This window comes from Melanotaenia boesemani, chromosome 10 (genome assembly GCF_017639745.1).
Source record: "Melanotaenia boesemani isolate fMelBoe1 chromosome 10, fMelBoe1.pri, whole genome shotgun sequence".
NCBI lineage: Eukaryota > Metazoa > Chordata > Actinopteri > Atheriniformes > Melanotaeniidae > Melanotaenia > Melanotaenia boesemani.
The window spans coordinates 16,126,772-16,142,213 of record NC_055691.1 but is presented as its reverse complement, the minus strand read 5'-3'; the positions used below and the strand labels follow the sequence as shown (position 1 = coordinate 16,142,213).

At 39.3% G+C, this 15,442-nt stretch overlaps 1 protein-coding gene across 1 annotated transcript in view; it reads right to left on the bottom strand.

The window, feature by feature from the left end:
• The window catches only part of LOC121647077 (copine-8-like), an 88,772-nt gene extending 73,652 nt beyond the window's left edge, over nucleotides 1–15,120 (bottom strand). The window contains exon 1 of the mRNA XM_041996234.1: nucleotides 14,825–15,120. Within this exon, the coding sequence (XP_041852168.1) occupies nucleotides 14,825–14,907 (83 nt within the window). The 5' untranslated portion in view covers nucleotides 14,908–15,120. The remainder of the gene's footprint in view (nucleotides 1–14,824) is intronic.
• Between the last annotated feature and the right edge of the window lie 322 nt (nucleotides 15,121–15,442).

Below are 15,442 nucleotides of genomic sequence, written 5' to 3'. Positions count from 1 at the left end.
GGACCTCTTGGCAGCTATCGCTATTGCGCACCAACCTGGGGAAGGTTACTTCATTAACCATCGTTTTGACTACTCCATTGTGTGTTTTCGGAGTAAACCAACATATGCTCTAACAAAATGTATAAAGAATTACATTAAGATCAAGTGAATACGCTCTTTGGTGTGTATGAAAGGTGACTGCTGGCTAGCTGAACAAATCTGAACAGTTCTAACTTATAAATGACCAAAAACTCGCCCTGCATGGTACCCATGTATAAAATCTACATTCTGTACCATTTGCGTTTAGTCATAATTTGACTAGTATACCATGTAAATGTTGTATTGCTGTAACACTTGAATTTGCACAAAAGATATCATTCCATATGATTATTCTTATTGTTTTGGAGTGCCTGTTGTGGTCTTTTTCACCAGTATAAAGTAATCACAGCAGGCTGCAGTTGTTTCACTGTTCATATTTTCAAAAACTGTCTAAAAAAAAAGATCTACTTATGGATGCATTAATGTTCACTTGTGTTCATCTAACAAGCTCACTTGCCACGACCACTTTAGCAGACGCACTGACATAAACAATAGAAAAGCCGCTTAGCACCACCTCTGGGAACGGGTAAACATAATTTAAAAGGTTCATGTGAAATGTTGTAACCTCCCTCCCGCCTTAACGGAACTGAGTGCCATTTTGAACGTGGTCTATTAAATCAGTTTGGGTACCATGCAGGGCGAGTTTTTGGTCATTTATAAGTTAGAACTGTTTAGATTTGTTCAGCTAGCCAGCAGTCACCTTTCATACACACCAAAGAGCAAATTCACTTGATCTTAATGTAATTCTTTATACATTTTGTTAGAGCATATGTTCGTTTACTCCTAAAACACACAATGGGGTAGTCAACACGATGGTTAATGAAGTAACCTTCCCCAGGTTGGTGCGCAATAGCGATAGCTGCCTAGAGGTCCGACAAGAGAAACTCTCTCACGACCATTCACTCTGATTGGCTCAACTATTGATGACCCGCGTTCACTCTGATTGGCTCAACTATTGATGACCCACGTTGGGCTCACAACCATTCACTCTGATTGGTTAAGCCCCGAACCCCACACCCCACCCCACCCCCCTCCTCTGCTCTCACATCTTCAGACACAAGTTAGTTTTGGCACAAATATCTCGCAAGAAATGAGCCAAAAGTCAGGCCACAGTTTTATCACGCTGTGACTCGCGAGAGCACATTTGTGACTTGCAGCAGCAGATTCAGGAAGTTGTAATCGCTAAGTTGAGGTTGTAAAGCAAAATGAACACTTGAAAAAAAATTTAATTATAAGTAAACTATTGAAGATAATTTGTCAGATGGACTATTTTTTCTCTGTAACTTCAAATTCAGTTCACATGTGTGTGAGTTTTTTACAGCAGAAAATTTTGACATACAATTTCAGATTTTTGATGCACAACTTCTCACATTGTATTCTACAAGTTTTCACATCAAATCCACAAGTTTGTTCATTTTGGCACATTTTTACCTTCATGAAACCTGTCAAAAATCCAACATCCACACATTTCTTTTTAACTTGATTCTCCACCATCATCTTCTTTAAGATGTTTGTTTACATTGCATGTGTTTCTGCACATGCTCCAGGCCTTGCTCTCTGTTTTTCATGCATTTCTGTGGCAGTGTTAAGGTGCCACTTACAGGTCTAGGATATGTACCATAGTATTTTCAGTGGTTTTGTGTGAATACAAACATTTCTTGAAATGATAATAAAAATTTTGCACCCTTCTTTGATTTACTTTCATACTGCACTTTACTCAAGCGGCTCAAACTGCCTGGACAACACTGTGCAGTTCCAACAACTGTTCACTAGGGGCAATATTCCAGAAACGACCACTGCTTAGGTAGAAAAAAAGCCAGATGAAAAGGAAAACCCAGCTTACTGATTGACAACGACCGAAAATGGATATCCTTCCACTACAGCTGGCCCGTTCACCACAAGTAAACAACTGAGCAACAATGAATTTATGCAGCCTTGGGGTTTCTGTTTTATGGGGTTAAAACGTAATACGGTTTTCACAAGAATCTGTCCAATATGAGTAGCAAGAGAGGCAGAGAACAGTACAAAATTTCTACCTTACCTCTTCTCTTTGGTTCATTGGATAGCCCATTTGCTTTGACACTGTTAGCAAACCACACCAGGTTCTCCTAGAAGTTAACCGGAGACAGCTTTTTAAGCAGGCCAGAATTTGCTTCTTTAGTCCACACCAGAGTTTGAAGAGCACTCACACTGCAAAGGAACCATACTATCCATTGAAGCGGACCAGGGTTTTTTTTTTTAAAGTATACCAAGCATTGTCAGGGTGGCTCGATGTCATCATGTCGGCTTTATCTTAAAATCCAATGCAACTTCCACAAACTGAAGCATAACTGCTTGGGTCCATTTTAGTTCATGTCTGCAGAGAAACAACCTACATCTCATAGCGGCTTCTAAAGCTTGTGGGTTACATTTTTATTCTTTAAAGGGGTATCACTTTAAGATGCAATAATCACAACAGCATGACTTTGTCCATATTGCACACTGCCAAGAGACACAAGAAGACAAAGAGGGGGAGTGGAGAGAGGCTCCTGCTATCATGCTAGCTGCAGGGTGAGCACTCTGTCGCCCATCCTGTCCTGTATGACAAGCAGCGAGCAGTCTGAAGCCGTTGATGGCGAGTGATGTATCTAGATCAGGCACTCATGTTGTGCTGATCCCAGTGTGGCCCAGATGGTGAAATGCCACGCTCTGCTGCTTCCCTATCAGGGAAACGCCCACAAGCCCTTCTCCAGCTTTGAGACCTTAGATAAATGACAATAATCGTTGAAATTGACTGAAGTCCTATCGAGGCTATGTTTTGTGACTGGCAGAGATTCTGAAAGATTATGTAGCAGCGAGAATAGGGAGACTTCACCTGCCAAATGAGATAAATGTCCATTAAAGAGAAAAACTGGATCTGGTTGGCTCCCAGAAGAGAGTGAGTGGAGGCGGAGAACAGGATGCTGAGACGAAAGCAAGGGGGAAAAAAAGTCTGAGTTGTGTATAAAAGGCAGCTTGCAACGTGTTTGTGTGCGTGTCTGCAGGCGGCGCGCACATTTCTATGGATATGGTAACCTCCCTATGATTCATGTGTGCCCGGGGGCTTCCACCTGGCCCTGACAGAGGCGAGGGACTCTTTAAAAAGCCCTTTCCTCCACAGGCAGCCTCAGAAGCGTCTGGGTGATGCGAGCAGAGTGCCTCATACTTCATCAAACATTTACGATAGCGGTCCCCCCTCGACACCAGAATTACATTTGAAGTCCCACCAGTTACATCACAGCTTCCTAAAAATGGCAGCTGGAGCTTTAAATACTTCTGTGAGGATGGGAGGGGGGACTTCCATCTGTGAGAGCATGATGCATCATGTGTTTCGAAAAAAATAAAAATAAAAAGGAACCTTATATGTTTGCCTTCAGATGGTTGCAGCCAAACATAAAAGGACAGCATTTCATCACCAAAGGAATGAGACCCCTTGCTTGAAGATATCACCTCTTCTTTGTCTTTTATATGGTAAATTTAACAGCTGAAAATAACATTTAATTTTTTAGCTGTTTTGTTTTATAATTATGTCTTAAAATTCTCTATTATATGCAGGTTCACAGGACAATGTTTTCTCCTTACAAGTACATAATGAACACCAGCAGAAGGAAATTATTCCTGCTGGAGAACCACACAGTGACTGAGAGGTCAGAGGAAGTAAAGAATTATTCATCATCATCATCATCATTATCATCAGCTGACAGTTAGAAATGGTTCATTTTAAGTTAAGCATATTAAAGAGGTTCTTAGACTTTATGGTAAATTGTCTAATGAGCTAATAAAAATCAAGTAAAAAGTAAGTGTCAAAATCATTTTAAGTATTCAGGAGTTAAATGTACCTTTAGTAAACATGGTTAATTTCCCCTGCAACATGCAGAAAGCAGCATACATAGCTGAATAAAGTGGCCCTTTGTTAATTACAGATGTTTCCGAATTTCTGACACTGATTTCTGTTCATTTTTCCAGATAATTTCATATCACTTTACAGAAATCACAACAGATACAAATGAAAATCAGATGCCTACTCAGCAAAAAGGGTCTGCAATAATGCAGAAAAATGGTTGCAACCAATGATTATTATTACATTTTACAATGACGTTTCACTCTTATTTTGAGATGGATGTGAAGAAATGCATTTTTGCTGGATCGAAAGTGTTAATCCTGGAAGAGTATGTGTCAGCTTTGCTCACTTGATTCCTCAAGAGCCCATGTGGCACCTTCCCAAGACACTGCCCTTGCCTTCTAGTCGCTTAAAGTCAGAAAGTTTCTGATTAAACTAGGTGGTCATTCGCAATTTGTAACCGCACGTAAGCCAGCAGGCAGTCTGAGATTCTACAGGGCTCTGTTTTATGAAATTGTATTTCTTTTCCATCTTGTCCATGGCTTTTTGGGAGTAGGGGATTTCTGCAGGACAGGAGGCTGCAGTTTCAGGAACATTATATCAAGGTGCAAAATTTTCACAATAGCTACTTCATTATGGACGACCAGGAGGGTCTGCGAAATAGCAGAAAAGCATTATGATGATGACTAATTAATTGTGAAATAAAAATATAGATTACTAAATATAATTTTAAATTTAACAATTGATTCAGACAAAAAGAAATCAAATCACAGCTACTCATCTTTAAAATGCTGTATGGCTATTTCAAAGACCCTCCTGGTCCTCCATACTTCATAGGAGTACAAATTAGCTCAACTAAGAGTACGCTACGTACTGTGAGTGAATGACAACCCCGTCCTGCACTTTTACCCTAATCCTTACCCTTCTGCAATGCTTGCAATGTGAAATTAGCTGGCAAAAGTTGGTGTTGAAAGTGATGTTGAAAATGAGGGCTGCGGCCACACTTCTGAAAATGCAGCCACCTGTGCTGCAGAAACCTCTATAGGAGCTGAGAACAATGCACAAATACATCCACGAAGGTATAAATTGTACTAAACAAGAAACTACAATAACTTAAAGGTTTAACATTAAATGTTTTATATGCTGGTGTGGACCACAGTTATAAATAAACATGACTTTCGAAGAGAATCAGGCTTGTTTATTCGTTTTATCAGTCACTTAGTAAAATCAGGGGAAATCTCCTTTAATGTCTTCTCATTTTGTCCACAGCTTGTTGGCTGTTTCAAAAAGTCCATGTGAGAAGTTACAGTCAGTGAAAATGTGCAGTATGACAAAAGCTCTTTATACATCTGAGTTTTGACTGCAATCTGAACGGTTTAATTGCTTTCTGTTGCAGGTCAGATGGTTTTGCAGCCATCATGGATATTTAACAGCTGTGGTTGTGCATCGATAGGAATGCAACACCTAGGTAGCCACAACTGTGAATACACAATAATAGACGAATTCACCTTTCAGTCAGATAAAACGAAGTCAGTATGGTAAATTAAGGCTAAATCTTTGAGACAAAACTATGAAAGATTTAGTCATATTTTATAAGCCTTTAGGTGAAAGTTATGTGTGTCCAATACTGAAAGGACCTTGATAACAAAAATCTGCCGCATCAGCAATTCCTCCCTTCCTAGGATGGTTTAATGCAAGTAAAATCAGAGAGAACAATTATAGCATTTAACAGCATTTCATGGGTAAATTAATTAGCTGAATGGCCTGAGGCAAGTCCTATTTTTATACTTATAAAATACTGTCAGAAACTGCTGAAGATATTCTACTGCTGTTAAAAGACAGCTTATTCTAAATTCTGTAGAGTATATCTTAGACCATTTCTTTATATGGCAAAGTGCTTTAGAGGAAGCAACAAGGCCAAACAAAACAAGATTTTACAGAACCTGAGGAGTGGCGAGTAGGCTCAATATGTTTTTTTTTGTTTTGTTATTCAGTCTCAATCTCAATTTCATTCGAAGCAATGTTTTGTTTTTTTTTTCTTTTCTTTTTTGTTGTTATTTGTTTCTTAGAGCCAGACATCTGATTATGAGCAGATCTGCTTGTTTGTGCTGCTCTTGGTAGATTCTTTCAGTAATGATTTTGAAAGATGGCTGCATCTGTGTTATTAAATCAGTGGTTTTGTTGGAGCCATTTCTGGTTGCACTGCAGGAATCAGGGCCTCAATTAACAAAATATTACAATCAAACTACTATAGATATCAACAATTTTTAGTTTAATTATTATTTTTGGTTACTCTGGTTGCACATCAGCTATACTGCTCAACAATTCCCCCACAGTTTCTGGTGGTACTGCTCTGTTGCAAGGGCCCTAAATACAGACAAAATCACACACATAAAGGAACGAGAAGACGGATGGAGTGTTCTGTGTCTTTAGCATAGATCATATAGGGGCCTTACGGCCATCACAATAACCCAGAAACAACAGAAAGCATTTAAAAAACATCAACTCTAATCACACTCTAAGCCGGTGTGATTTCACTCCCTGCTGTTCAAGTGTAACATTAGGACATTCAACTACAAATCCAAACTGCTGTATGTGTGCTTTAAATGAAAAATATAGCACTCCCTCACACTCCCTCATATGTCCTTTAGTACATAAACATTTGAATTTGAAATAATGTACAACACCAATGTATGTTATAACATGTGTTGCACTGCTTTAAAATTCTAAAAGTAGAGTGTAGTAGCTTACAGCTCTGCATAAATCTGCATTAAAATCCTACATTGTTCTCAGCAGAAAGGCATCAAACACTGGACACTAATCAATGTGATGTTTTCAAATCTGTCTGCTGCAATCACAGAGATGTGGGAAAGTGGCTACACAAAAGATGAAAGCAGAGGAACAGAGGGGGGCAGAGGGCGAGTTGGTTAGTAATGTAATGGAAGCATGTCAGCTCCCCAAGGTAACCAGGTGAAGCTACAGTGGCGGCTGGTGCCTTAATTAGACTAAATGACTGCTTCGAAAAACTCATAAGGGCAGCTGCTTTGCATGTCGCTTACAGGGACTCCAGTGGTTGAGACACACCAGGCCAACTTGATATATTGGTTTTATTCTCTGTTGCACCCAAATTATTAGAGTTTCAAAGAGAAAAATCACAAAGTGCATTAGGGTGACAAGAAGTTAATTCGGTCAGGATTCATTTGTATTTGTGATTTGAGTTCTACTAACAGATGTTCTAAAGATCAACTGATTTGATTGGTAATAATATGGAATTAAGCAAAAGTAGAGAATAGCTGAGCAGAAAAACTGATAATTACATAACCGAAGTGCACCAGAAGGAATGTTTAAACTTCATCTTAGAATAACTCTTTCTCCCTCAGCCTTCTTCTAGTGTAAATACAAACTGTATAAACAGTTTTCTTTAACACTGTACTCTAATAGCCTCCACTGTCACCAGATCTCAATCCAATAGAGCAGCTTTGGGACATGCTGGAACGGGAGATTCTCATCATGTATGTGCAGCCGACAGTTCTGTAGCAATTGTGTGATGCTGTCATGTCACTATGGAGAAAAATCTCTGAGAGACAAAAAATCTGCATTAATGAAGTAAAGGTTCAGCTGAGCCTTAATTCAGAGAACAAAGAGCAATTTGAGCATCTTCAGGATTGTAAAAGCTGCAACAGTCATTTCTGTCTATCAGATTTGACAACTCATCAAAATGCATTTTCTTTCATTTTGTTACAATGAGAATATCTTTTTTTTCAACTTTTCTTAACTGTTGAACTATTTCTTTTTGGACTGTAATGTGGCAAAGCTTCAGCTGTGATTGACATTTTTGACATTGCAAAAATCAGTAGTGACAAACACTTAACTGAACAAAACTGCAGTGGAAATAAGGCTTCGTGGCAGCCTGTCAAACCTGTTCTTATCATCTCAGTCATTCTGTTTGTTTGCAGATCTAAAACATAAGATACCTGCACACTGTGGATTCCTTCTGAGCTCTTTTAAGTGTTTTTCCTTTTCTTTTTCCCCCTTCCTCGTGGAAAATGCAACATTGGCTCTGACACATCGACCGACCTCTCAGCAGGTCAGTGTCCGGCTTCAATGCAGCCACATCAGGACATGTCAATTCTCATGTGGAATACACTTTCTACTTTTTGTGTCCAAAGGTCATGACTATCTCTCCGCTGTGGACCACTTAGATCAGTAGACAGTCACGCCGGCATGAGTGCCTACATCTTTCTGCACAAGTATTCCCCGAAGGACCGCCTGTCTGCTTGGTTTCTTTATTTTGTTTGTTTTTTTTTGTACTGGTCTAAATGCCCGCTATGCACACTGTTTATGATCCAAACAGAGAGCAAGAAGCTTCATGTTTGCATGTCATCAAGGGCTTGTGATCAGGAGTGAAAGGCCCTCATCAGCTGTACGGCTATTTGCAGCAGATTGGGGGATTTTCTTCTCACTAACACACCATATTGGATTTGAGTTAATCAGTCTGTCAGTTCTGCTGCTTGACTGCACACGAATCCTGAGATGGTTTGGAGTTATTGAGCGAGGGAGAGTTTTCACTTGAGGATGGGCTCTATCCAGACTGAATGCTTCAGTGGTTTACAGAAAAACCAAAGTGGGAAAATCACACCGCCCACAAGTTGAGTGCTGGGAGATATCGTTTTGGTGCAACTGTTACTCGAGAGGCGAAAAATGCAATAATGGTGTTGTTTTCTCTTTTAAAAAGATTAAACTTATGCAATAGATGTGGCTGTCAAATAGTATGTTGGTCTCTCTTTGTCTTAGGGATGTATACATGAGAGCATCAGCATTTAAATATGTGCTTCAGCTGGATGGACATTGGGAAAATGATGAAAAATTTTGGCCGATACCGATATTAATATTGTTGTTATGGCCGATAACCAATATTTATAGATTTCGATATATATATTTTGTTTCAAAAGGTTTAAGATTAGCTAATTCTGTACAAAGTGAAAATGATGCAAACATTAGGGGCATTAGCTTCCCGCCATTGTTTGTTAGCTTCTGGAAGGTATTTTTTCATATTTGTGATGTTGAATGATTTGACACAGCATCCTCCTCGCATCACTTCGACTTTGCAAATATTGCATACTGCTTTTCGAGTATCTTCTTTTCACACTATGAAAAATTTCCGCACAGCTGATATTGCTTCTAGCTTCACTTACATCCCACAATGTAGTGCTGCATCGCTGTCACATGTCCAAACATGGCTGCATGGCCAAACCCCCTCCTCCTCCCAACACACGTACACAAACAGCAATTAAAGGAAAATAAATATCAGCTGTTAATATCAACCTAGTTTTGCTCATTGAACTGATACCGATATGTTAAAAAATTACTAACATTGGCTGATATCGATATTAATCCCAATATATCGTGCATCCCTAATAGAAATCTAACATTTTAGCACAATAGTTGGAAATTTAGCTTTTTTTTTAGATCTAGTAAAGGAAAAAATATTTAATCACTCAATTGTAAGAGGAAATACACTATGGAATCACTAAAACAAATACTTGCACAAAGCTACATATGCAAATGAGTGTGCAGCAGCTGGGAGGAAGCTCAGCATCTACATGGTCCGCAACCAGAAAGGGGTGGAAGAATGGAGCAGGAAATCGACAGGCATATTGTGCTGACATCTGCAGTGATGTGAGCTCTGTATCTGTCTCTCGTGGTGAAGGAGCTGAGTCCAGAGGCAAAGGTCTCCATTTACCAGTCATTCTTTGTTCCTATCCTCACCTGTAGTCACCAGTTTTGAGTAGTGACCGAAAGAACAAGATTGCAAATACAAGTGGCTTCTTCTGCAGGGTGTCTGGCTCTCCTTTAGAGATAGGGTAAGAAGCTTGGTCATTGCCCTGCTCCGTTGTTTTGAAAAGGCGTCAGAAGAGATGACTCAGCATCTGGTTAGGATGTCCTCTGGATGCCTCCCTGCCTAGTGAGATGTGCCCAGGATTGCATGGGGAAGAGACCCCAGGGAAGACCAAGGACATGCTGGAGGGACTACATCTCTTGGCTAACCTGATAACACCTCGAGACCCCCCCCCAAGACAAGCGTCAAGAAACTGGTGTGGAAAGGGAAGTATGGGCTTCCCTGCCCAGACTTCCCCTACGACATAACTGCACATAGAAGATTGGATAAAACACATATTCACTGATGAATAATAAATCTTTTGTTTGGTGCAAGGTCAATTACACATATATAGAACAAAATAAGCTAACAACAATACATGATGATGGGATAATGTCAGGTAAAGCACCAGGATTTGACTGCACCAGGAGCACCAGAAAGATTAGATTTCAATCTGACTAAAGATTTATGGAGGAAATTTGAATAAATGGCCCATAAGAAGGCCCCGTCCTGCAAAGCTAATCTGTTAAATGCTTTATGAGAAAGTGGGAGACTGACTGATGAAGACCATTTTTATTAATGAAGTCCTTGCTTAAAAGAATTCAAGCTGCTATAAAAGCCAGAAAAGAAGCAACAAAGTACTTCTGTTTTAATTTGATTATGATTAATTGGTTCCCTTTATTTTTATTTCACTGCTTTAAGCAAAAAAAAATTGACAATAATTATTGTTTATGTTTTACAGATTCAGAATATTCAGCTATTAAATAAAACAGTTTTGAGTTGTATCCATGCTTTTCTTATGTTTTTTTAATAAATAAAAAGCTAAATGAACACCAATACTGATTGGTTATTCCATCATTATTTTCCAGGGGTAGCACACCTGCAGTTTTTAAAAATCACAAGCTTGTAAACAATATTCTTTAAGCACGAACAAAATTCCCATTTTAACCAAGGAGTCAGGCTTGGGATGGAACAGTACGGTACAGTTTGGTTCGATTAATCCTGATCTCTGTCGTGTTTTCACAACCTTTTCCCAGTAGGCGGCATATAAGCTGGATAGCCATAGAAGCATCAGTGGTGTAATAGTGACATCATAAGGGCAAAACACTTTTCTTACATTATAAAAGAAGGAGGAGAATCCATCAGTTTGTGTTCTTTCTTCTTTGTATGTGGCTTTAAACAACAAAAATCAAACATATATTGAAACATGGCGCTGTTAACGCTTTGTTCTTATCGCCAAGTTGCACAGGAAATGACAATTCTTTCGACCAATCAACAGACTCCAGTGTGTCAAACTCCACCCTTTAGTATTAAATTGATAAGTCTGGTACCCCAGTAGTAGGGTCCCAAAGAAGTAAGGCAGGGTGGGCTGGATATTTTGGCACCCTTTCCAATTTTTGTCAGTGGAAACGCAAAGGAAAATGCATACTGACCTAGACTCATTGGTGTGAACAGGGTTATAGATGCAAAGCCACTAAAAAGTTGTTTCCACTGACTAAAGCTCGTAACAGAAAACTCTGTTCTTGTTCTTGAGGCGGCAAAAAGAAAATGACGTTATTTTGATCTTACAGCCATGGCTTGGGATTTCTGCAGCCTGTTCTCGACACATCATATGGGCATAACTATTTTCTTGTATTGCAAACTATTGTGTGAGTGGTGAAATTTGGAGTGTTCGTGGTTAATGCAAGAAGCAGAAAGTTGTTGTTTCTACTCTTACGCTGACGCAAAAGAATCAACAATGTTGAACCGATAGTTTTGAGGAACAGCTGGTCGAAGTGATGAGCAAGTACAAAAACCTATACATTGCATGTGACATTAAACATAAGGACAATACACTGTTCTTACAGAGTACAGAACAAGCTTAAAGGCATATTCACACTGCTGCTGTTTGGTCTACTGGACCCTTTCCATGGATGGTACAGCTCATTTGGCTTATTGGTGTGTATGCTCATTAGCGCATTAGATCTGAACAGACACTCCAAGACTACATAAGCTTGGTGTTCCTTCACTGTTTACTTGCGGTGAACGAGCCGGTGAATGGGAAGGATTTCCTGGTCAATTGTCAGGTTTTTTCTTTCTTCTACTTTTTTTTCTTTTTCATTGGTCGTATAAATAATTGCCCCAAATGAGAAGTTGTAACTGTGTGACATTGTCCAGGCGGTTTGGTCTGCTTGAGTAAAGTGAAGTGATAAAGCTAATCAAACCATCAGAAGGTGCAAAATATGTTTTAAAATTTCCCAGTCCAATTAAACCAAACCCCTCGGACTATTCTGGTGTGAATATAAAAGTTTAAAATCCTTATTGAATCCATTTTTTTCTCCTTAAGGAGACTATGAAGAGATATGAAGATGAAAACTAAGGGACTATGTAATTTTTTTATTTTTATGTAACATCACATGTGAATTGCTTGAGTTCAGATCCATTCCAGAGACGGTTGCCACAGAGCTATTTCTCTGTTCTTAAAGGACCCGCTATGACTATTTGTATTGTAGGTTGAAAAAAAGCAGTGGAGTCCCGCTTTGAGATTCTCTTTCTGACTCATTCTGGGTTTAAAAAAAACCCACTCTCTGGATTCATGTCGTTGTTTTCCACTCTGGGACTCCTCATTTAACAAAGTAGCCAGGATCAATTGAAAAACAATAAGGCAGCAATGCATAGTGTGACTCCCAGAGGTGCTCTGTCCCTGAGATTTCTGCCACCGCTCTGATATCAGGTTAATTGAATTTTACTTGTGCCGCTCACAACACTGAAAATCAGACATGTAACTTCAAAATGTCATACATGGAACAATATCATGGTTCTACAAACCTGGCAGCAACACCTGAGCCACTTTTTGATAAAGAAATTGGACTTATGAAAATGGCTCTGCACATATCCTGCTCCAATCTGCCAGGATACAAACTTAAAATGTTTAAGATTATTAGAGCCCTTAGCCAAAGTTATTGCAATCTAATATTCAATCTCCTTTTTCATTAAGACTGCAAACCATACCACCTATTTAGATTTTATTATTATCTATTTTGCCAAAAGAGACATTTGTTATTTTACCAATCGCAGGCTTCTATAAGCTGTGAAAAAGGAGTAATTCCCATTTCCTCATGACAGAAACAATGCATTACTTAAAGGTCCTGTGACTCGAAAATGCTTTTACACCCATTAAAGAAATGCCGCTGCACTTTGTCCACTTTCCATTCTGCCCATTTTCTATGACTACATGCCCCTATTAACTGTCAGGAATATGGAAAAGCCTGAGCTTATACATTATGTTTGCATGAATAAAAACAGCATTTGTTAGAAAACCAAGATGAGTCACAACTCAGAGTGGATGAGCTTTTTCTTTCTTGCCATGCCATCAAAGAATGAATAAAAGAAAAACAAAACTTAGCTTTTTCATTTTGAGATTTAAAAAAAAATTAAAAATACCCAAATCTTTGAGGCCATCACTGGCCTGACTTCTGCCTAACGGTGGAGCCCTTACTGGGCATTTATTAACATAAAGCCTTTGTTTTTTTTGTTTAGCAAACGTCTCAAATCAGTTTTACAAAGACAATTTTTTTATTAAAAAATGATAGAAATAAGACCAAACCTATCCCTAAGGAACTGTGACAAAACCAAACCTGGTGATAGGTGACTGTGCCTAATTTATAATATCATTTGATTGTACTTGGTTATAATGTGGATGATTTTCTGGGGATGAATCTTGCTTTCAGTGCTTTGACACACAACAGCTGATTGTTTCCTTTGTGTTTCACATGTGTAGAAACTCCCAATCACTGCACAGATTTTTGCACTATCAAGATATCAAAACACAATATTGATTTCTGTGCAGAGAGCTGACATTTTCAGGAAAAACCTCATTAAACGAGAACAGAAACATAATGGATGCAGATGCTTTTATTAAGGGTGTCTGTGTGAGGCTGCACCCACTCATTTGTTTCTGTCAGAATTTTATTTTCTAAACAAATTGTCTTTGTAAAATGTAATAAACAGACAGGTTGGGGTTTTTGTTTTTTTCATACTATCTGCTTGATGTAAAGTTCCTGTAGCACATCTATGAGGTTCCACTTTGTGTGATGTGTGATGTCAATCAGACACTACGGATCTTTATTGCAACTTTGGATCGTTAAACATCTTTAGGAGGAATGTTTAAGGAGGGGGGAATGAGCGATTCAACTTCAAATTTATAGGATCGAACACAAACACTTTGTGTGAGAAATATAATAAATACTTTCTTAATAGCTAAACACTTGCTGACATTTAACTGAAAGAACGTTGCTGTTCTCAAAGTTGATTGTGCATCAGTACCCCACAAAGAATCTTTGCAGATCTTGAATGATGCTGCAAAGATATGCATTTGTTTTTTGTTTTTATATATATATATATATATATAATTCCTTATCATTCCATATAGAACATACCAATATATTTTCAGCAATGCAAAACTTAAGAAAACAGCAGATCTACACACTTCAGAAGCTGCAAACTGATTGTGGATCTTTTTTAAATCAGGTTGGATAATGCTCCAACATCCAACCAAACGCTTGTGCATCCTTCATCCAGCCTAACATGAAGCAAATAGAAATAAGAGATAGTGGCATTATGATCGGGAAGAGCTAATCTGAGTAAAATAAATTCCCATAACTCCGCATTAGATAGCTATATCAGAGCTTACAGCAGAGTAAAAACATGTCACTGACCTCCATGTGCCACCAGACACACAAAATGCAACTGGATTTCCTTTTGTCTCCTTGTGCAGGTTGCAATATCATTATAATGTCATATAAAAAGAAATTGTTTCTTAAACTGGTGCATTTTAGGCTGCATTCCGTGACAGAAAAGTGCTATTTGCCTTAAAAGAAAGGGGAGTTTCTGTTGTGTTTACTCTACCGGTCAGCTCCAGTGACCGACAGCTTACCGCCCGCACTCCAAACCTGCGACACCACAGGACAGTTTCACACATCCAAACATGCCTCTGCACCTCTGCTTCTGCAGCAGCAGCATTCACTCACCTGCAAGAAACCGTGAGTTCAACTTTGGTGGCAGGTATCGCAGCAGTGAAGGGGTCTGCGTCCCCGATACACGCCATATTCATCGAGCGGCTGTTTGGTCGATCACAAATCGTCCCTTATCCAGCACCTCGGCGGAGGCATGAGAGGGGCAGGGAGAGAAACAGAGGAAGGAACGGAAGAGCCTTGCAGCGAAGCGTCAACGAGCCGTTTTTGTCTTCTGGAAGCGCGAAGCAGTAGTGGAGGGAGAGGAAACGCACACGGACGCGATGCTGCTGCAGCGCGCTGGAGTCGCGTCTTTGTGCGCTTCCGTGCTCCGGAGGAGAGAGGATGGTGAGGAGAGGGTGGGGGGACACACATTCTGACACACACAAAAACACACACACATTTCTGCACACAGGCACGCTCATAGTGGAAATGCACGGTCGGTGTCCATCTTTTATAAATACCACAATAATACCCCTTCAGAGGTGCGTTCAGGTTCAGAGGGTTTGATAAGGATCAGATTTTATCCAGCTTCTTTTTCCTTTGGTTTTACGATTAATCTAGGATTACAGCAGCTAAAACAATAAAAAAAAATAAATAAATAAACAAGTGCCCACTCGTGCATGTAAACCAGAA